The following is a 22,918-nucleotide window of genomic DNA, read 5'->3' as shown; positions in this document are numbered from 1 at the left end:
CCAGGTGTCCCCAAGGGCTCGGTGCCACCGCGGGACCCGGCAGGTGCCACCCTGCTGGAGCCCCGGGCACTGGGGATTCCAGACTTGCTGTGCTCACGGGCACTGACCCCAAAAACCCTGCATTAACCTGAGGGTGTGGAACAGGCTCCAAAACTGAGTGACAGCACTGGGACTGTGGGGGTGGAGTTTGGGTAGCAGTGTGTGATAGCACAGGGTGCAAAACTCAGAGTTTGAGGGTTTAGAATACAGTAATAGATATAAAGCAGGATGGAGGATTTAGGGCAGAGGCTGAGTCCTTCTTTTTCAGCTTCTCCTCTGTGGGTCTGGGTGGTGTTTTGTAATTGGAGAGAAAAATCCACATTGTGGGCCAGGGGTGGTTGGATATTGGGTTAAAAGTAAAAATAACTTAGGTGTCATCTCAGAATTGGACAATTTATCCTCAAAAGGCCTTGGAAAGAGTTAGAGACAGAGCCACTTTCCACTTTGTTAGCCAGAACTCTCAACTTGTGGACTGTGCTATAGATAAGAATTAATAAACATCTGAGCCCAAACACAAAATGTCTCTCATGCAATTAATCCTGGCTCTAAGAGAAGAAAAGAAGATAAAAACCTCAACCCACCCCACCAGAGCAGAGTCCCAGGCCAGGCTGGAGAAGGCTCCCAAAACTGAGTGATAAAACTAGCATTGTAAGGGTGTAGTTTAAATAAAACTATGTAATATCACATAGTAAGAAAACTTAAAGTTTTAAAATATAGAATATCTATAAAACAAAGTAAAAGTCTTAAAGCAAAAGTTAGTCCTTCTTTTTCACCCTCTTCTCCATAAATCTAAATAGTATTTTGTAACTAAAAACGTCCACACTATAAACCACAAGTGCTTAGTTATTAAGTTAAAAGTAAAAATAATTTAAGTGTCATTTCTTAATTAAACAATTTATCCTTACAAAAACCTTATTAAAAAATACGTCTCCATTTTTAATTTATTAACTAAAACTACTGTAAAACTCACAATGTATAAAACTGTAACATAGATAAAAATTAATAAAGGTCTAAATCCAAACAAAAAATACAATCTCAATCCCAACTCTAACAAAAAAAAACCAAAAAAAACCAAAAAAACAAAAACAACAAAAACCCACACAAAACAACAACAACAACAACAACAACAACAAAAAACACCAAACCAAACCCCAGGACCCCTCCCGTGGCAGGGGTGGGATGAGATGGGGTTTAGGGGATTTGGGTCTCTCCCAACCCAACCCTGTCCTGACTCTGCTCTGAGCCCCCCAACACCTTCCATGGAACCCCAAATTTCAGCTCTGCTCAGAAACAACCCAAAAACGTCTGAGCCCATTCCCCACCCCAAAATTTCCACTTTGCTTCCCAAGGAGGAGTTCACCCACCCCAGGCACAGGGAATGCACCAACGCCAGCTCCAGCAGGTTCCCTCTCTTAACATTTTAATGAGCTTCGGGACTTTTATGCACATTAGTTATGTTGCCCTAATCACTCATTATAATTCTAATGTGCATTTTATATTTAATTACAATGCTTATAAAGATTTGGTATGGACAGTAAATTATTATAACTAGCATGTGCATAATGATTACGAGCTGAATTTATTAACTTTTACACAAGCATTCAGGGCTGGAAACTTTCAATTTCACCTTTGTGAGCCCCCACATTGTCTGATTAAACCAACATTTCTGTGGCATTAATTGTAAATGTCAAGGAAAAAAAAGATCTTTTATTTTCCCTGTTTTCATCAGCTTTTAATTTGGCATCCTAATGTCATCTTTTGTTAGTGAAATTGCTTTCCAGGGTGTTAAGATAAAAAATTCCAGGTAAGAGAACAGGTTTTCTGAGATGTGTTTTGTGCTCGGAAAAACGGATATCAGCAATATTCAAATATATTCTTTTCTCTATATGCAGCCTCCGAGTGTTTTACCAACACAGTAACGAGTCAGACAGCATTACTTGTACTTTATATAATTAAGATGGGCTTTCCATACTCTGGATTATTCAATTTCTCTAATTTATTCAGAGCAGCAGCCCTACCTCTGCCCAGATTAATGGAGAGGTTTAATAACGGCTCCTCCCGTCAGAACCTTCTCTGTCATGCAGAAACATTTCAAACATTTCACACACGGCTGGAACAACCAGCGGGCTCAGCAACACCAGCCTGATTTATTCCAGCATTCTTGATGACTGATCAGAATCCCGGACTGACTGCCAGCCTGACACGCACATTTCCATGAATTTGATATTCCAACATGGGAGATGGCGGTGAGAACCCGGCTCTGGGTGGAACACCGTGTCTCTTTTGAGCTTTCCATGGAATCCCAGAATGGGTTGGGTTGGGATGGACCTCAAACCCACCCAGTGCCACCCCTGCCATGGCAAGGACACCTCCCACTGTCCCAGGGTGCTCCCAGTGTCCAGCCTGGCCTTGGGCACTGCCAGGGATCCAGGGGCAGCCACAGCTGCTCTGGGAATCCCAGCCCAGCCAGGGATCCCTTCCCCACATCCCAAATGTACCTTCCTTCCTTCTCCCTGTCCCACTCGGATTTCCCTTTCCCAGCCCTGTATTTCACTGGGGATTAACTGAACGATGGTGTCAGCCCCTTGGAGAGAGGAGCCTCAGGATCCCTGTGAGGGGTCTGAGATCTCCCAGGGCACAGCTGCTCCCCAAAACTTCACCCTAACCCTAAACAGCTCACGGGTCCCATTGTGTCCCCCTAAATCCCTGTGAGGGATCTGAGATCTCACAGGGCACAGCTGCTCCCCAAAACCTCACCCTAACCCTAAACAGCTCATGGGTTCCATTGTGTCCCCCCAAACCCCTCTGCCCCGTGCACTTCCACTGCCAGGAGCCCCGGGGACAAGGGGACAGGAGCACCCCAGAGCCCGAGGGGACAAGGGGACAGGAGCACCCCAGAGCCAGGGGGCCCTGGCCAGTGGCAGCCCCTCCCCGGGGGGAGGGCGAGCCCCCCGGACTAACACTGACCCAGCGGGGCTGAGCCGGCGTGCCCGGGGCTCCAACGGGGACAGGCAGTCCCAGCACCCCAGGGTGGCACCGAGGGATGGGGAGGGGACAGTGCCACACATCTGTGCCAGCCCAGAGGGGGACAGTGCCACACATCTGTGCCAGCCCAGAGGGGGACAGTGCCACACATCCGTGCCAGCCCAGAGGGGAGGGCTGGCCCCAGCCTGGCCGCGGACACACGGCCGTTCTTGGCCTTTGCTGCTTCCTCCCTCCAAGGAGGAGAAAAGCAACGGACTTCAGCAAATTCCAGGAATTACTGAGTCGATCTTCTGGCAGGAGAGCCGAGGAGAAAATGAATTAAAGCAAGCTGGTAGTTTTCCAAGGAAGGAAAGCTTGGAGCCAGTCCCTGGGGTAGGTGGGGAGTGCAGGCAGAGCCTGCTGCAGCCCCCAGCAGCAGGGGAGGCAGGCAGGGCACACCCCGGGCAGGGAGAAACCACAGGGGCCCCTTCCTGGGACCACCTGGGCAGTGCCAGGCCCCAAACACCCACCCGTGCCCCCACTGCAGCGTGGCCCCCAAACCAGCACAGCCACCACCCAACAGAGCCCTGGCTCTGCCCTGCAGCTCCCTGAGGAATTGCTGCCCCGATCACCTGAGCTCACACCTGGCCAGGAGCCCCTGGTCCAGGGCCAGCACTCCCGGGCTCAGCTGCAGCACCCAAGGGTCGGGGCAGGGGGGTTTGGCTCGGCAGGGCTGCAGGAGGTGACTCACGGGGACACTGCAGCTCTGAACCTGCAGGACAGGAGGGAAGAGCCAGAATCAGCTCCAGCCCAGCCCTGCCAGGGCCAGGCCTGCAAAGCAGCCAGGAGTGCAGCAGGGCAGATTGGGGATGGTGGGACAGAGCTGGACCTCACTGCTTGAGGGGGATGTCACCGTGCTCCTCCTGTTCTCTCATTTTAAAGCTGGCACTGTGACTGCTGACCTGGCAGCAGCACCCAGCTGAGCCCCTGCTCCTCCCCAGGGCGGGATTTCTGTGGTCTCTGAGATAATTCAGCACCAGAACCAATTCCTTCCCTATTTCTGTGGATAAACACGTTGTGTTCAAACTGAAGCCCATTATTCCACACAATGGGGGAAAGGCAGAGATCACACTCTGGTTGGGTTCCAGCAGTGATGAAACCCCCAGAGCCGCACTTGACCACAGAAACGGGGTGAGGACTGACACTGGAATTTAGGGAAAGGACCCAAAAGGCAGAATCAGAACTTCTCTGCAGCTGGGGTTGGGTTTGCTCCGGCACATCCCAGCAGCAGCCAGGTGAGCCCCCAAACGCTGCTGCCAGGCCAGCCCTCATTACTGCTGGATAATAAATGGAAGCATAAGTCAGAGTTAGCACTGAACAGATTGTTTGGGGTTGCAAAGACAGCAGCTGTCACAGCTTGACAGCTTTCTTGTTAGTGAATCAGCTTTCCTGACAGTCTTTTTGATTGAAAACCCCTGTTCCCTGACAGAGCGTTGGAGCTGATGTACATATGTAGCTCATGAAGAAGGAGAGGGAGCCATGGAAGGTCTCGAAGCTCTTGCTCTGTGTTAAAAAGAAGTGAAGTTTCCTGAAGGGGGGGCCTGGCTGCCCCTCCCCAGCCAGCCTGGCAGATGTGAGCAGCTGGGAAGGGCCCAGCTCTGTGGGGAGGTGACAGTGGCACGCCCAGAGCCACGGGGCTCTGCTAAAAGCAATAAAGACACAGAAATCCCGACTGCTTTCAGCCCCTGTGCCATAAGAAATAAAACTGTAATTTAATAATGAACCAGAAAAATCCCTCCTAGCTGTGGCTCTGACAGGGTTTGCCAAGGCCCCCCATGGCCCCGATGGGCACAGAAACAGCCTGGGCTCCCCAGTGTGGCCCCGTTGGTGTCCTGGGCCAGCCCCTCCCTTCCCAGGGGTGTCACACACTCCTCGGGAGGGGACAGCGGTGCCTGGGTGCACACCTGGCTGTACCTGGGACCTCCCCACCCAGGGACTGCTGCCTTGGGAACAATCCCTGATTGTCCCTCCTCAGCTCCCTCTGCTCTGACCCCACCGGGGCAGGGGCAGCAGGGCTCGTGGCTGGGGCACCTCTGATATTCCAGGGCTGTGTCCCACAGCAGGGGACGTGGAGTTTTTGAGGGGTTTTTCCAGGGGGGTGAATCCTCCCAGTCCGGCACCGCCTGTCGCGATTTTGTGTGACAGGAGCCAAAGCCACGGGGCTGTGCTGTCCCCGGCCGTGCCCTGTGCTGTCCCCAGCTCTGAGGTGCAGAAAGGGTCCCTCAGCCTCAAACCAGCTTGGATTTGTTTGAGGAGGGCAGAGGAGGGGAGCAGGAGCAGCTTTCTGGGTTATGATGCCCGAGGAGCTTCTGCTGCCTTTTGCACTGCTTTGTTTTAAACCAGAAGAGCAAAAGGGGCTTCCCAAAGCTCCTGCAGCTCCCCCCTGCTGCCCCCACCACACCCCTGCTGCCACAGGGGGGCTTTGAGCCCCAGCCCTGTCACCAGGAAAAGTCAGGCTGTAAGAATATCTCGTTATTAGCACATCTCTAGTGCAGAACCATTCAAACTGCAGTTACTGGGATAAAAACAAACATGAAAAATAAAACCCAAGGGATGGCGAGTGGCACAAGGCTGACACTGCCCAGACCTGGCCTTTTGTGACCCCAGCTGGTGTCAGCAGCTGACTCCAACCCCTCTGAGCATCACCCCCAGGGCTCTGCAGGGGCCAGGGGGGCTCAGCCTCGGCCCCACGGCAGCCAGGAGTGGTGCAGTGACAGGCAGGAACGTTCTGCTGGCGATTAGGAAATATTGTAAGTAATTGTTTTTGCTGAGGAGCGATCTGGGCAAGGGAACACTCCTGGAAGCTGGAGAGCTCTCCATTAATTTTGGCTCTAGCCCGCAGTCCAACACAGCTCTGCTCCAAATTGCTGCTTCAAAGGCAGCAGCTCTTTAGAGATGACTCATTTCTATTAAAGCTTCGATTTTCCTGCGCTGTTTTCACTGGTGTTTAAAGGGGGATCGCTGGAGGCTGGAGGGGAAAGGGAGCAGCTCCAGGCAGGACTGGCTGCCCTGGGAGCCCTCGGGTGGGGTTTGGCACCAGCCCCAGCAGGGCATTCCAGCTCCTCTGAGGGGAGGGGGCTGCACCCACCCCTGAGGGAGCCAGGTCGTGGAGAGGAGCACGTTCCTGCTGCCCTGAGCCCAGGAGGGGCAGGAAAGGCTTCAGGGATTTGCACAGGGGTCCAGAACATTGCTGGAACCTCCTTTGACTTTAAAATGACAGCAAGAGCAGAGCAGCAGACAAAAACCTCCTAAAAACCCTTTCCTGAATTTTCCTGCGCACAGATTCAGGGGCTGGTCCCACCTTGCACCAGCCACGGCCTGCAGGCTGTGTGTGGTGTCTGTGCAACACCAGCAACACCCCCTGACGGCAGAATGTCCCACCCTGGAGGGCAGCGTGTCCTGGCTGCTCCTGCAGCTCACAGAACCAGCATGGAAAAATCTCCAAGGCCACCCAGACCAACCTGAGCCCCACCCTGTCCCCACCCAGAGCTCTGAGTGCACCTCCAGCCCTGCCCCAGACACCCCCAGGGATGGGGATCCAACCCTCCCTGGGCAGTGCCAAGGCCTGAGCTCCCTTTCCATGGGCAGGGACACCCTGAGGAGAGCAGCCCTGGGGGTCCCTGGGCACAGGGACACTGAGGAGAGCAGCCCTGGCTGTCCCTGGGCTGTGACACCCTGAGGAGAGCAGCCCTGGCTGTCCCTGGGCTGTGACACCCTGAGGAGAGCAGCCCTGGCTGTCCCTGGGCTGTGACACCCTGAGGAGAACAGTCCTGGCTGTCCCTGGGCACAGTGACACTGAGGAGAGCAGCCCTGGCTGTCCCTGGGTAGGGACACTGAGGAGAGCAGCCCTGGCTGTCCCTGGCAGGGACACTGAGGAGAGCAGCCCTGGCTGTCCCTGGGCACAGTGACACTGAGGAGAGCAGCCCTGGCTGTCCCTGGGCACAGTGACACTGAGGAGAGCAGCCCTGGCTGTCCCTGGGCTGTGACACCCTGAGGAGAGCAGCCCTGGCTGTCCCTGGGCTGTGACACCCTGAGGAGAGCAGCCCTGGCTGTCCCTGGGCAGGGACACTGAGGAGAGCAGCCCTGGCTGTCCCTGGCACAGGGACACTGAGGAGAGCAGCCCTGGGGGTCCCTGGGCAGGGACACTGAGGAGAGCAGCCCTGGCTGTCCCTGGGCACAGGGACACTGAGGAGAGCAGCCCTGGCTGTCCCTGGCACACCTGCACACCCCTGGCACACCTGCACACCCCTGCCCCTCTCACTGCCAGCCAGCCCCTCCTGGCAGAGGGAACGAAGATGGAAACCTTCTCTTTGGGAGATGGAAACCTCCTCCTCACTCCTGGAGGGCGATCTCGGGCTCCAGGGCCCAGCTCCTCCTCCAGCAGCTCGTGTGGCGCTGCCCCAGCCCTGGGGATGGGCTGGGTGGCACAAATGCCACCCCCTCCGAGCAGGGACATCACAGCAGCAGCTCTGCCACGCTCCCACAGCAGCAGGGCTTGGCAGGGATCTGCAGCAGCCACGCAGAGTTTGCAGAGCCTCTGCACAAAGCATCCCACCCCCCCAGAAAAATCAATATTCATTTAAGAGCCTAATTGCACTGGGTCTCAAACGGGAACTGTATTGTTTTAATCTGGCTTCTGAGATGTTAATAAAAACACCTGAAGGACATGAAATGACAACCATTACTTTACAAGAGGCTCCTCTCCCCGCCAGTGGAGGGAAATATTTTCTTCAAAGCAGCGACGTTCTTTCCTCACCAGGCAATTGAGGTGGTTTAATTGTCAGAGCAGTTCTGGTGGAGCTGGTGTGAGTTTTGTCATTGCGTTGCTCTGAGATTGGACTTCCCACAACCCAGGTGAGTTCTCAGGGATGAGACCAGCCTGCAAATTAGCTAAAGAACAGCTTAGTCCTAATGGTGACCAAAAATAACAAGACAAAACCCACAAAGCAAAAAACCCAAGAGATGACACTGTGCATGAACAAACCCTCCAATTTACAGGACTGCAGGAATCCTCCAAAGACCTTTATCTCATGTGAGAAACCAGCCACCCAAAGCTCAGATCAGCTCAGTGGCCAGCAGCACGAGGAGCAGGCTGGGCTGAGGGAAGAGCCTGAACACCCACGGCCCCCGGCCTGGCCACGGGGCCAACGTCCAGAACATCCCTGCAGCAGCAGTCCCCTGTCCCCAGCCAGTGCCAGGGGCCATCCCTGTCCCCAGAAAATGTCTCAGGAGTCATCTCCTGTCCCCAGCAAGTGCCAGGGCCATCCCCTGTCTTCAGCAATGTCCCACGAGCCATCCTCTGTCCCCAAAGTATGTCCCACGAGCCATATCCTGAGCCATATCCTGTTCCTAGCAAGTCCCAGGAGCCATCCCCTATCCCCAAAAAATGTCCCAGGAGCCATGCCCCGTCCCCAGGCAGTGCCAGGGAGCAGGACCATTGTCCCCACCCTTCTGGGGACCCCAGCACAGCTCCAGCTGTGGTCTCTTGCAGAGGTTTTGGGTGACAGGGGGTGAAGGGGGCAGGCTCCATCCCCGTGCCCGCAGCAGCCGGAGCTCGGGAGAGGAGCCCCAGCAAAAGGGGAGCAGTGGCTCCCACAGAGTCACAGCCCTGTGGCACTCAGGGCAGGCTGGGGCCGTGCCCTGGGCACAGCTGGCACGGGCAGGGCACGGCTGGGGCTGGGGCTGTGCCCAGCACCACCCACACACCCCGGGCAGGGGGCACACCCCGGGCAGGGGGCACACCCCGGGCAGGGGGCACACCCCGGGCAGGGCACTGAGCCCACTGCTCCTCAGAATGAGCCAAAGGTGAGCCCAGAGCCCCGGGAGCACCCAGTGCCACTCAGGGGCCAAAATCCCCCTGGGAACGGAACCAGGGAGCTGAGCAGGCAGCAAAACCCCCGGCAGAGAGGCCTGGCCCTAAAGCCAGCACTGACCCTAAACCCAAATCCTAAACTTAGCCAGGGATATAAAGATGGGGCTGCAAACCAGCAGCTATTAAACCAGAAAAATCAGAGTTATTGATTTCTGCTTCAAGAGAAGCCCCCTCCCCTCCTCTCTTTTATTAGAGGAAAGTGGAAATTAAAATTAAATTGCTCTGAGCAATTTTATATTCGGTGCCAAAGCAGAGGAGGACTGAGACCTCCAGAAAATATGTGGGCTTTGTCTTCATATTTAATAATTGAACCGAGGCAATTTTCCTTCCTGAATCCAAGCGGAAAAGCTTGCCAAGGAAATGCTGCTCCCCGGTCAGGAGTGGTTCACACACGACATTTCCCGGGAAAACAGAGTCACAGTGCCAGTCCAGGGGCTGGCAGCCCCGGCGAGCCCCGAGCCCTGCCGTGTTTTTCCCCGGGAGGTTTAAGGTTACAGATATAATTAGGCCGGCGTGGCTTGTACAGGATGTCTGATTTCAAAGTAAAATCGGAGTATTATCCGTAATGTTATGCAAAGCACCATAGCAACAGCGAGGAGCCTTCGAAGAAATGCTAATGAGGGGAGAAATGCTAATGAGGGGAGAAATGCTAATGAGGGGAGCTGTTCTGCACAGCCCGGCCTGGCCCAGCGAAAACAAACACCCCACTTAAAATTCCTGGCGAGGAACTCACACATTCGTGCCTCAGAAAAACCCCGCTGCAGAAACTCCTTATCAAAGCACCGGGGAAGGGGCGCAGGACCTGCCTCGGAACAGAGCCCCAAACCCCCCCGGGCTGCTGGAAAGCCACGGAAGGGCTGCAGGTCCATCCAGGGGGACTGGGCAGGGCCATACCCGGGGAATGTGGGACACAGAGCCGGGGTGCAGAGGCACAGGGAAACGATGGAGTTGGGGATAAAGCCCCCGAGCTGAGGTGATGCGCTGAAGAACAGAGAACACGTGCATGGAAAGGGAAGGGTTAAACCACAGACCCTGCTGAGCTGGAGGGGATCCGTCCCTGAGCACCACGGAACCAGCCCCGAGGACACCCCCAGCACCCCAGCCCTGCACAGGACACCCCCAGCACCCCTGAGCCCTGCACAGGACACCCCCAGCACCCCAGCCCTGCACAGGACACCCCCACCAGCCCCAGTCCTGCACAGGACACCCCCAGCACCCCTGAGCCCTGCACAGGACACCCCTGCCAGCCCCAGCCCTGCACAGGACACCCCCAGCACCCCTGAGCCCTGCACAGGACACCCCTGCCAGCCCCAGCCCTGCACAGGACACCCCTGCCAGCCCCAGCCCTGCACAGGACACCCCCAGCACCCCAGCCCTGCACAGGACACCCCTGCCAGCCCCAGCCCTGCACAGGACACCCCCAGCACCCCAGCCCTGCACAGGACACCCCCAGCACCCCTGAGCCCTGCACAGGACACCCCTGCCAGCCCTGAGCCCTGCACAGGACACCCCCAGCACCCCTGAGCCCTGCACAGGACACCCCCAGCACCCCTGAGCCCTGCACAGGACACCCCCAGCACCCCTGAGCCCTGCACAGGACACCCCTGCCAGCCCTGAGCCCTGCACAGGACACCCCTGCCAGCCCCAGCCCTGCACAGGACACCCCCAGCAGCCCCAGCCCTGCACAGGACACCCCCAGCACCCCAGCCCTGCACAGGACACCCCCAGCACCCCTGAGCCCTGCACAGGACACCCCTGCCAGCCCTGAGCCCTGCACAGGACACCCCCAGCAGCCCCAGCCCTGCACAGGACACCCCCAGCACCCCAGCCCTGCACAGGACACCCCCAGCACCCCTGAGCCCTGCACAGGACACCCCTGCCAGCCCTGAGCCCTGCACAGGACACCCCCAGCACCCCTGAGCCCTGCACAGGACACCCCTGCCAGCCCTGAGCCCTGCACAGGACACCCCCAGCACCCCAGCCCTGCACAGGACACCCCCAGCAGCCCCAGCCCTGCACAGGACACCCCCAGCACCCCTGAGCCCTGCACAGGACACCCCTGCCAGCCCTGCACAGGACACCCCCAGCAGCCCCAGCCCTGCACAGGACACCCCCGCCAGCCCCAGCCCTGCACAGGACACCCCTGCCAGCCCTGCACAGGACACCCCCAGCACCCCAGCCCTGCACAGGACACCCCCAGCAGCCCCAGCCCTGCACAGGACACCCCCAGCACCCCTGAGCCCTGCACAGGACACCCCTGCCAGCCCTGCACAGGACACCCCCAGCAGCCCCAGCCCTGCACAGGACACCCCCAGCAGCCCCAGCCCTGCACAGGACACCCCCAGCAGCCCCAGCCCTGCACAGGACACCCCCAGCACCCCTGAGCCCTGCACAGGACACCCCAGCACCCCTGAGCCCTGCACAGGACACCCCTGCCAGCCCCAGCCCTGCACAGGACACCCCCAGCACCCCAGCCCTGCACAGGACACCCCCAGCAGCCCTGAGCCCTGCACAGGACACCCCCAGCACCCCTGAGCCCTGCACAGGACACCCCCAGCAGCCCCAGCCCTGCACAGGACACCCCCAGCAGCCCCAGCCCTGCACAGGACACCCCCAGCACCCCTGAGCCCTGCACAGGACACCCCTGCCAGCCCTGCACAGGACACCCCCAGCACCCCTGAGCCCTGCACAGGACACCCCTGCCAGCCCTGCACAGGACACCCCCAGCACCCCTGAGCCCTGCACAGGACACCCCCAGCACCCCTGAGCCCTGCACAGGACACCCCTGCCAGCCCTGCACAGGACACCCCCAGCACCCCCCTTCTCCTGAGAGCATTTCCAGACTCTTGGGCTTTGCCAGGCTTGGGACAGAATCCTCCAAACACAAGATTTTACCAATTCAGTGCCCCCAGTCCTTTGTTTTGTATTCCAGGTGAAGACAAGGAAAGAATAACGCAGTGAATTCTTGGATAAACCAAACTGGTACAAATGAACTCAGCCTAATGAGCTTCAAAAACTCATTAAAAGGTGAATTAAGCCAATGCAGGGCTGCAGTGTAAGCCCTGAGCAGCTACCCCAGCCCGGGTGAGGCTTTGGCAGGTGAGGAGAGCACGGGGAGTGCCAGGGGGTGCCAGGGGGTGCCAGGGGGTGCCAGGGGGTGCCAGGTCCTGTCCAGGGCCCTGCCGAGGCTGCCCAGGTGAGCACAGGTGAGAGCACCTGGGGCAGGAGGGGCTGGGCCAGCAGGCTCCTCAGGAAGGGACCAGCTCCAGCGGGTCTGAGCACAGCTCCCAGGCACAGACCAGCTGAGCTGGGCTCAAACCTGCCTTCAGCTGGGCACACTGAACCAAAGCTCTGCTAAACCCTGCTCCCACCTGCCCCCCTGGGCACCAGCCCTGGCCTGCTGCCGGGCAGGGCTCGGTGACCCCACAGCCAGAGATAGGAACCCTGAAATCAGCCCAAGAAATGGGAAAAGTGGCCTGAAAACGGGGCAAAACCACCCAGGAACGAGTTCAGAAATGTCTTTTCCCTCCCCAAAGCCACCGGGTCTTGATTCAGTCAAGTCTGAAAGCTGCAGCTCTAACGGAGCTGTCCAAGGTACAATTACAGGCAAACTCACCCTGAACACGGATTATCCTAAGAAAAGGGAATTCAGCAGTGCCACTCCACTTTAAACCCACATTTTCTGCTTGTTTAGACAGCTGACACTTTGAAATAAATGCAAATAAATGCCAGTTTCCCGAGGCACACATCCCATTCCTCATCCCCTCCCTGTGGCCTCAGCTCCACTGGAAATTCTGGGATTTAGCAGCTGCCTTTAATATTTTCCAAGCATGACAGTAACAGAGCAGGAGAGAACGAGCGAAGTGACAGCAGCACATGGAGAGCTTCAGCCCAGCTTTCGGATGACACATTAAATCCAGACACTGCTTCGTTCAAAGCGGGGTTCAATATGATAATCTATAAATCAGTATTTGCTTTACAAAATGTAATGGAAAATGCTAATAGGATTTCCTTGTGAAATGAAATTGGATTATGTCTTATCTATTTTAACTTGATTTGGTGGAGCATTCCTTCAGCACTCAATGGCTTCTCTCCTCTTCTGCCCCCCCTCCCTTTTGGAACTCGGGCAGATTCTCAGGCCAGCGTTTTTCAAAGGGAAATTAGGGAGGACAGGCATAAATTAAGTAGAAAATGTAGATGATGGTGCCTCAGGCAGTGCAATGAACCCCCCGTAAGTCATTAGAGCCCTGACACGTGTGCCTTGTTTGTGCAGGGCGGGAGCTGCCCCGCCAGGACACTCGGATTTCACAGAGGGATTCAAACTGATCCTTTTCCTGTCCCTGCCGGGTGACTGAGCAGGCGCTCCAAGCCACGAACACCGGGATGCCAACACCTCCCTGCACCGGGAACACCTGGGATGGCACCGGGATACAGCCTGGGATGGCACCGGGATACAGCCTGGGATGGCACCGGGATACAGCCTGGGGTGGCACTGGGAACACAATCGTGGGGTGACACTGAGAATACAGCCTGGGATAGCACTGGGAACACAATCGTGGGGTGGCACTGGGATACAGCCTGGGATAGCACTGGGAGTACAGCCTGGGATGGCACCGGGATACAGCCGTAGGGTGGCACCGGGAATACAGCCTGGGATGGCACTGGGATACAGCCATGGGGTGGCACTGGGAATACAGCCTGGGATGGCACTGGGAACACAGCCTGGGGTGGAACCGGGATAGAGCTTGGGGTGGCACCAGGAACACACCCATGGGATGGCACCACAGACAGCCAGCTCCTCCACAAGTGCCACTGCACTGTCCCAGTGCCCAAGGAGCCCTGGTGCCTGTGAACGAGGTCTGGGCAGCAGTGACCCTCCCTGGGGGACAGCAGTGACCCCACAGTGACCCCACAGTGACCCCACAGTGACCCCACAGTGATGGGGATGAGGGGCTGTGCTGCCCACACCAGCTGGGACGAGGTCTCTGGGGGACACACAGCGCTGCCATCTCATATTTGTGACCAATGAAGCCGCCACAGCCACTCCAAAACCAGAACGAATGACACGCTGGGTAACTGAAGTTAACCAAGGAAAATCACCAGAATGAACGAGAGGAATTATTCACATTGTCCTGCCTGTGGTTTCTCATGTGTTGGAGGGACAAAGAACATTCCACATCACCCTGAGTGCTGAATCAGACCCGGACCCAGGCTGACACATCTCCTTGGTGTGGGAATCCCAGCAGTCAGACCTGCTGGTGTCACCCACCCCCAGCAGGGTCCCTGTGCCTGCAGTGGGGCTGCACAGCACCCTGCTGCTCCTCTGGGACAGCTCACACTCCCAACGGAGACTGTTCTGCTCCTCTGGGACAGTCACACTCCCATGGAGACCCTGCTGCTCCTCTGGATCAGTCACACTCCCACGGAGACCCTGCTGCTCCTCTGGGACAGTCACACTCCCATGGAGACCCTGCTGCTCCTCTGGGACAGTCACACTCCCATGGAGACCACTCTGCTCCTCTGGGACAGTCACACTCCCATGGAGACCCTGCTGCTCCTCTGGGACAACTCACACTCCCATGGAGACCCTGCTGCTCCTCTGGATCAGTCACACTCCCATGGAGACCCTGCTGCTCCTCTGGGACAGTCACACTCCCATGGAGACCCTGCTGCTCCTCTGGATCAGTCACACTCCCATGGAGACCATTCCCCAGGCAGGGTTTCTCATCTCATAGCACCCATAGCACCTTCACCACAAGACAAAGCAGGAAGGGCTCAGCCCAACATCCACAGCAGCCACCAGAACTGCTCACATCATCACCCCAAAATGGGAGTCTGCTCCCGGAGCTGGCTGTGGCCTCCTTGGTGACACCCAGCAGGAGCAGAGCCCCTCAGGCACTGTGACAAACACAGCAGCTCCACACTGCTGCTCCAGACTCCTTCTCCACCACACCGAGGGAACAGCAAACAGCAGCACTTACAGTTGACTGTGACTTTGACTTTCCTCACGTCTGGCACGGAGACGTCGTTCTCTGCGCTGCACTCGTACTCCCCTGCCTGGTCCCTGGTGATCCCGTAGATGTCCAGGTACTGCCCGCTCTCAAAGGGCTTGGCTGGAACGAGATCACAGAGAGAGAAATCACTGCAGGCTCAGCACCTGAAATTCAACCTCTGCCCAGCAGCCGGGGGTTTCACACACCCAGGGGATCCCAAGCCCCAAGGTGAGTCAAACCCCCACCAGCTCCTGGAGCTGACCAAAGGTTCTCTCCTGACCCACCTCCATGGCAAAGCTCAGCAATCCGAGATACACAGAGCACTTTGTACCCGGGGGTGCCACAGAGCAGAGCAGCTGTGGCTGCCCTGCAGCCCTGGCAGTGCCCAGGCCAGGCTGGACAGGGCTGGAGCAGCCTGGGGCAGTGGGAGGGGTCCCTGCCATGGCAGGGGTGGACAAGATGAGCTTTAAATCCTTTGTAACCCAAACCAGCCCAGCACTGCCCACTCCTGCCTTCAGTGGTGTCCTGCCCCGGGGGATGGAGCAGAGCCAGGGCTCAGGGTCCAAAGCTGCTCCTGGAGCAGCTGATCCACTGTCCTGGGCCAGTGTCACAGCTGTCCTGGGCCACAGCACCCCAGGAGCGGGACCTCGGTGTCACCCAGCGGTGGGGACAGCCCCTGAGTGACCCCCAGGATGGGCTGGGGTCTGTCAGGGTCTCACAAACAGGAGGGGACAGCCCCTGAGTGACCCCCAGGATGGGCAGGTGGGGTCAGGCAGGGTCTCACAAACAGGAGGGGACAGCCCCTGAGTGACCCCCAGGACAGGCAGGTGGGGTCAGGCAGGGTCTCACAAACAGGAGGGGACAGCCCCTGAGTGACCCCCAGGACAGACTGGGGTCAGTCAGGGTCTCACAAACAGGAGGGGACAGCCCCTGAGTGACCCCCAGGATGGGCAGGTGGGGTCAGTGAGGGTCTCACAAACAGGAGGGGACAGCCCCTGAGTGACCCCCAGGACGGGCAGGTGGGGTCAGGCAGGGTCTCACAAACAGGAGGGGACTCTGCCCAGCAGCACTCAGGATTTCCTATTGGTCTGTATCAAGCAAGCACTAAGCAAGAGACACAGGAGAACAGCAAAATCCATGCAAAGCTACATCAGAGACAAGGGCACAGCTGATGTGAGGCCTTTTTCTAGACATTTTCTCAACCAACAGTTTAGAAGGAGTCATACTATTCTAGCAAATCAGAAAAAGACTCATGTGGGTTTAATACTAACAGAAAGACTTTTGTAAACCCAAGAAACAATACACAATAATTCGTTATTTAAGACTGAAACCTTTTCTATCTTTGCAAAACACATATCTAACACCTTTTACATCCTGAACCAGCCATCACTCTTTGTTCTCGTTCCTTATGATAGATATAAATGTATGCACTTAGTTCCTCATTTCTTTGCTTCCCATGGGGAAGTATTGAGATTCCCAACCTTTCTTCAGTTTTTTGTCTATTTTCTGGGGCCTTTTTGCACATTCTGGAGTCTTCTGCTTTTTAGATTCCCACAGGCAGAGATTTCCCTGCTGGGACACGACAGAACCAGACAGGAGCGTTGGTGTCTGTGCCCTGGGACAGTCAGGGCTTGTTCTCACCTCGAGCTGACCCAGCTCAACACCGACCCTCGTTTGGCAAAACAAAACCAAAACCAACAACAACAACAACAAAACAAATCTCTGAAATCTCTCCTGAGAACCACAGGCTGCTCATTCCAAAGTGCAACATTTCCCAAGGAAAAATGAGCGGATATCTGTGGGTATAAGCTCAGCCTGTGTTAAAACTCTCATTTCCATTGCATTCTATGAGTTATTAACGAGTTCATTTACTTTTATTGAAAAGTAAGAAATGCTTCCTATTAATCATAAAATTGTCAAAAAGAAAAAGAATCCTGCTCCTTTCTGTGCAACGCTTTTGGGCAGTTTCAGTCTGTATCTCACTAAGATTTTGATCTCACTCTTGTTCCTCAGTTCCTTCACAAAGCCCCAATTATTTGACCACCTTAGCTGGAGTATTCTTCTCCTGACAAGTGTATTTTAACGAGAACAATTTTTTAAAGGATTTTAAGAAGGCCTGAGGATTTCTAGGAATACCTTTAATTGTTCCTGAAGGGATGCTCAAACTTCAGTGGCCCTGTTCTGAGGAGTGCTCCTCAGGAGGCCCCAGCGCAGGGCAGTGTCACCTCACCCCAGAGCAATGGCTCGTGGCACTCGGTGTCACTTAATTGGATCCTAACACCAAACCTCCCAAGGCTGGTACCCACAAGCCCTGTTAAAAAGAAAAGGCCAAAATTCCCATAACCTGGACCCAGAAGACATTTTGCCTTTTTCACGGAGCTGTGATTTGGGAGGTCGTTTTGAGAGTGATTTTATTTCTGATCCAAAGGCAGAGGGAGCAATCCCCCCCAGCCGTTCCCATTGGGTGCTGCTGTTTGCTCTGCTGTCTTTAAAGCATTAATTAATGCCCTCATTTACTCCACACCACCCCCCTGGAGCTCCTGGGGAGCCCCAGCCCGAGTTTGCTGCCAGGGATCACTGGTTTAATGACGAGCTATGCCTTGAGCAGCTGAAAAACCCCTCCAGGATAACCAGCGGGCCATTAAACTCTTATCAAATGTTAATAAAATCCTCAACCCCAGAGAGGCTGCAGAAGGACTGAGCCACCCACACCACCAGCAGTGCCCCACAAATGTCACTGTTCTCAGGCACAGGAGCCTGAGGCCACCTGAGCCGTGCATGTCCAGGGAATGCAGGTTTGGGATTGCTCCAGGGAATGCAGGTTTGGGATTGCTCCAGGGAATGCGGGTTTGGGGTATTGTCCAGGGAATGCAGGTTTGGGGTGTGTCCAGGGAATGCAGGTTTGGGGTGTTCCAGGGAATGCAGGTTTGGGGTGTTCCAGGGAATGCAGGTTTGGGGTGTTCCCAGGGAATGCAGGTTTGGGATTGTTCCAGGGAATGCAGGTTTGGGATTGTTCCAGGGAATGCAGGTTTGGGGTGTTCCAGGGAATGCAGGTTTGGGGTGTGTTCAGGGAATGCAGGTTTGGGATTGTTCCAGGGAATGCAGGTTTGGGATGTTCCCAGGGAATGCAGGTTTGGGGTATTGTCCAGGGAATGCAGGTTTGGGGTGTTCCAGGGAATGCAGGTTTGGGGTGATTCCAGGGAATGCAGGTTTGGGGTATTGTCCAGGGAATGCAGGTTTGGGGTGTTCCAGGGAATGCAGGTTTGGGGTGTTTCCAGGGAATGCAGGTTTGGGATTGTTCCAGGGAATGCAGGTTTGGGGTATTGTCCAGGGAATGCAGGTTTGGGGTGTTCCAGGGAATGCAGGTTTGGGGTGTTCCAGGGAATGCAGGTTTGGGGTGTGTCCAGGGAATGCTGCTCATCCATGCTGCCAGCTGAGCAAAGCTTCCTCCAAAGGAATCTGGCACAGAAGCTGTGGCTGTCCCTGGATCCCTGGAGTGTCCCAGGTTGGACACTTGGAGCAGCCTGGGACAGTGGGAGGTGTCCCTGCCACGGCAGGGGTGGCACCGGGTGGGCTCTGAGGTCCCTCCCGGCCCAAACCATTCCAGGATTCCTTGACCCAGGACAAAAGGATCCCTGGGTTTGAGCTCTCTGGGCCAGAGCAGCCTGAGGAAGGAGGTCCCTGTGGAAGCCCTGCTAACTGAAGCTGGAGCTGCAGGGTCAGCAGGGGCAGTTTGCCATGAGGTCCCTCACACAAGGGGATCAGTTCTGGAGCAGCCTCTCCGTGTGAAGGGGAGGGGCAGAGCAGCTCCCCCCAGAGCACATCTGCCCTGCTGTGGGAGGAGAACAGCCTCAACAGCAACATCTGCACCCTGTTCGGGGTTAGCAAGGAAAAACAAACAGGCCACAAACTTCCTTCTAAAACTTCCAGCTCTAAAACCATCTGTAAGCAGGAGATGGAGGGCTTTAGGAGCTCGCCCTTTGTACACACGCAGAGCCCTGGAAATCTGATAATAACTCCTGTCAGTTCAGGACGTGCAGCCTGGAAATCCAGGTCTGAAGCACCTGCACTCCTCCAAAGCCCTTCTCATCCCTGTCCTGCGCTGCTCCATCGGCTCCAGGGCAGGAGGAGCCAAATCTCTGCCTCAGACCCCGCTGGGTTTGCTTCTGGGCATTTAGGGAGGCTGTTCCGAATCCCATTTGGTTCTCCCTCAAACAACAGGAGTGTTCTGCAGTGGTGGAAGGAATGAACGCCGAGTGTCCCCCTGCCAGGACCTGCCTTCCATTCCCCACGGGAAGCTCTGCCTCTGTCCAGGGTCTGGAGCTCTGCTCCCCTGGGTGAGGGTCTGTCCCTGCACCCAGCTCACCCCCCTGCTCTGGGAAAACTGCTGACCAGGAATGGTGGAGATAGACTGGGAGAAAAAGGAAAGAGAGCAGGGAAGAACTGGAAAATACGAAACTGGAAGTAACCAGGGATCCCAGAATCCCAGAATGGTTTGGGTTGGAAGGGGTCTTAAATCCCATCTCATTCCACTGTCCCACGGACAGGGACACCTTCCACTGTCCCAGGCTGCTCCAGCCCCAGTGTCCAGCCTGGCCTTGGGCACTGCCAGGGATCCAGGGGCAGCCACAGCTGCTCTGGGAATTCCATCTCAGGGTCTGATGCAAACTCATCTTCCTTCACCTGAAATCCACTGCCCTGTGTGCTGACACTGCCTCCCCATCCCATCCCATCCCATCCCATCCCATCCCATCCCATCCCATCCCATCCCATCCCATCCCATCCCATCCCATCCCATCCCATCCCATCCCATCCCATCCCATCCCATCCCATCCCATCCCATCCCATCCCATCCCTTCCTCAGCTGGGGAAGGTCCCCTTGGGACACTTTTGTCAGAAGCAAAGAGGAAGAGGATTTTGATGCACAGCACCCGGGTTTTGGCACAGAGGAACATTTCCTCAGAACATTCCCGAGTGCCACTGGCTCTGGTGCCAGCAGAGCTTTGCCCAGGCATGGGTGGGACACAGCAGAGCTGAAGCTGGGGTGGGGTCCCCGGCAGAATTTCATCTTTAACATTCTGCCTTCGTCCTAAACTATCGATGCTGCACTTTGCTGGGAAATGTCAGAACAAAATAAGTAATACCTGCAATTTATTCGGGTGACATTTCAACAATACAGATTCGGAGATTACAACCCGCAGCCCGACGCTGTTGCGCTGAGTGGGGAGATTTGCTGGATTTACATAATGGGGCCGTGTAATGAATATTTATATAATGCATGCATTTACATAATGACTGCAAGTTAAACATGCACAATAAAGATTCCGGGCCAATAATTTACAGACTAAGTTTAAAAATCACCTTGAAATGCGTTTTATTTTTGTTCCTACGAAAGGTTCAATTTATCTCTTGTTCAGAAAAATTGAATCCGACCTCATGCGAGTCGAGGCTGTGTTGATGTAAATCATGATCATATCCTGGAATTAGTCTACATTGAGTCATTTGTATTCAGAGATTTCAGTTCCTTATCTTTTAGCAGCAGCTTTGACAAACAATTTGAGAATATTCTAAATATGCTTCGTTAATATAATTTAGTGCTGGATGGGAGATGCTGCCTGCCTGGGAGCCTCATTAGTGCCGCTGGGAATTAGAGCCAGGACGGCAGAAATTAGCAGTGCAGATGAAGCCGGAGCGTGGCGGGAGGTGAGGGGCTGCACACGGAATACCAACCACGGCTCGGGCCAGGGCCTGGCTCTCTGCATCTGTGGTTTAACTGAGCCAGGCCGTGTCTGCTCTGTGCCTTTGGACCTGTCTGAGCCGAGCACGGAGCTGCTCCTGCTGCTGCCAGGGGACATCCTGCTGCACTGGGCACAGAACATTCCCTGCCAGCAACGGCCTTGTCCCACCACGTTTGGCAGGATTTCTGAGCAAGGAGCCGTTTGGGGCCTGTGTTCCCCTCTCCAGAGCCAGCGGTGCCTGTGAACCCCCAGGGGACACCCAGGGCACAGAATCCCAGGATCACTGGGGGTGGAAGTGTCCAGGGCCGGGCTGGATGGGGCTTGGAGCAAGGAACACATCCAGGGGGTCACTGAGGGCCCTTCTGACTCCTGCATTAATTTCCAAAGATTCATTTGGGTTGGAAAGTCCCTCTGAGCCCCTGGAGCCCAACTGTTCCCCAGCACTGCCAAGGCCACCACTGACCATGTCCCCAAGTGCCACCTCTTCATTTTCCTGAACTCCACATGAGGATGCTCTGCCTCCCCCTCAGCCCCTGCTGCAGCCTGAGTGCAATAATTTCCCTCTGCTCCTTCTCCCTCTCCAGGAACATCACCCCAGCTCCTTTCTGCAGCCACTCAAACGCTTTAAGCCATTAATCCAAAGTACCACCAGGGTTTCCAATAAAATTTTATTTGACATTTAGTTAAAATCCATTTTCTGCTACAACTGAATTTTTCCTCCAGTCCCTTGATGGACACCTCAAGCCGAATTCATTGTCATTGTTTTAAAGGTCAAAAGTGAGGGTTTTTTCCCAGATCTTGCTTTGTAAAGCCAACTGTTCCTCAGGATGATGAGAGGCTGTGGCAGCCCATGGAACCCTTCCTGCCTGTGATTACACAGGCTTTGTACAGCTTGGGGGAGCAAAGAAATCCCTCACTGCAAATCCAGCTCTGGCTGCAACTCCCAGCGACAGAACCAGGGCAGAACAGGTTCCTGTCCTGCCTGGGCCAGAGCTGGGACAGGACAGGAGCACGAGATCCTCGTTCCCAGAGCAGGGATGTCCCCACAGCATTCCCACCTGGATAAACCCTGGCATTCAGAGCCCAGCACAGCCTGTGTGCTCTGCATTCCCACCTGGATAAACCCTGGCATTCAGAGCCCAGCACAGCCTGTGTGCTCTGCATTCCCAATGGATAAACCCTGGGATTCAGAGCCCAGCACAGCCTGTGTGCACTGCATTCCCACCTGGATAAACCCTGGGATTTGTAACACCAGCACAGCCTGTGTGCACCGCATTCCCACCTGGATAAACCCTGGCATTCAGAGCCCAGCACAGCCTGTGTGCACTGCATTCCCAATGGATAAACCCTGGCATTCAGAGCCCAGCACAGCCTGTGTGCTCTGCATTCCCACCTGGATAAACCCTGGCATTCAGAGCCCAGCACAGCCTGTGTGCTCTGCATTCCCACCTGGATAAACCCTGGCATTCAGAGCCCAGCACAGCCTGTGTGCTCTGCATTCCCAATGGATAAACCCTGGCATTCAGAGCCCAGCACAGCCTGTGTGCTCTGCATTCCCAGAGGAACACCAGCCCCATCTCACCCCACGGCACCTCCAGAGGGAGCTGCCCCTGCTCCAGGATCCCCTCTGCTCCCACAGAGCCACAGCTGCACTGCAGGAGGACTGGGCTGGGCTGCAGCGCCCTGAGCAGGTGCCAGGCTGTGTCTGACCCTGGCAGGGGTTTGTTTTTTGTACTACTGCATTTGTATTTTTAATATTCCTAGTAAAGAGCTGTTATTGCTATTCCCATATTTCTGCCTGAAAACCCCTTAATTTCAGAATTACAATAATTCCCAGGGAGGGGTTTTACATTCTCCATTCCAAGGGAGGTTCCTGCCTCCCCTGGCACTCACCTGATTTCCAAACCAAGAGAGATGTCTTTGGAAACTGTATAAACATGAGCTTTATAAACACAGAATGGGCCTTTCCTGCATGAAAAACCTGAGTCTACCCATGACTGCACCACCCCAGGGTTCCCTGGCCTCAGCCCAGAGGTGTGGGTGGGCACAGCCTCGGGTGCTGCTGTCCCCGTGCCCCCCGTGTCCCCGTGTCCCCGTGCCGGGCACTCACCGGAGGGGGAGATGTGTCTCCAGGAGATGGAGGGCTCCGGCTTCCCCGTGGCCAGGCACATCAGGGTGACGTTGGTGCCCTCGTTCACGGTGATGTCGCTGGAGATCCGGAATATGTTGGGAGCGACTGCAACGAGACAGGG

The 22,918-nt window shown here is 55.8% G+C and overlaps 1 protein-coding gene across 2 annotated transcripts in view; it reads right to left on the bottom strand.

Moving 5' to 3' along the window:
* The window catches only part of NEGR1 (neuronal growth regulator 1), a 159,893-nt gene that overhangs the window by 49,926 nt on the left and 87,049 nt on the right, over window positions 1-22,918 (bottom strand). For both annotated transcript variants that reach the window (XM_063406842.1, XM_063406841.1), the window contains exons 3-4: window positions 22,777-22,902; window positions 14,917-15,048 (exon numbers count right to left, since the gene is read on the bottom strand). In XM_063406842.1, the coding sequence (XP_063262912.1) occupies window positions 14,917-15,048; window positions 22,777-22,902 (258 nt within the window). The remainder of the gene's footprint in view (window positions 1-14,916; window positions 15,049-22,776; window positions 22,903-22,918) is intronic.

Source organism: Prinia subflava, chromosome 10 (assembly GCF_021018805.1).
Source record: "Prinia subflava isolate CZ2003 ecotype Zambia chromosome 10, Cam_Psub_1.2, whole genome shotgun sequence".
In the NCBI taxonomy this organism is placed as follows: Eukaryota; Metazoa; Chordata; class Aves; order Passeriformes; family Cisticolidae; genus Prinia; species Prinia subflava.
The sequence above is the reverse complement of the archived record's forward strand: the minus strand, read 5'-3'. Positions and strand labels throughout refer to the sequence as shown.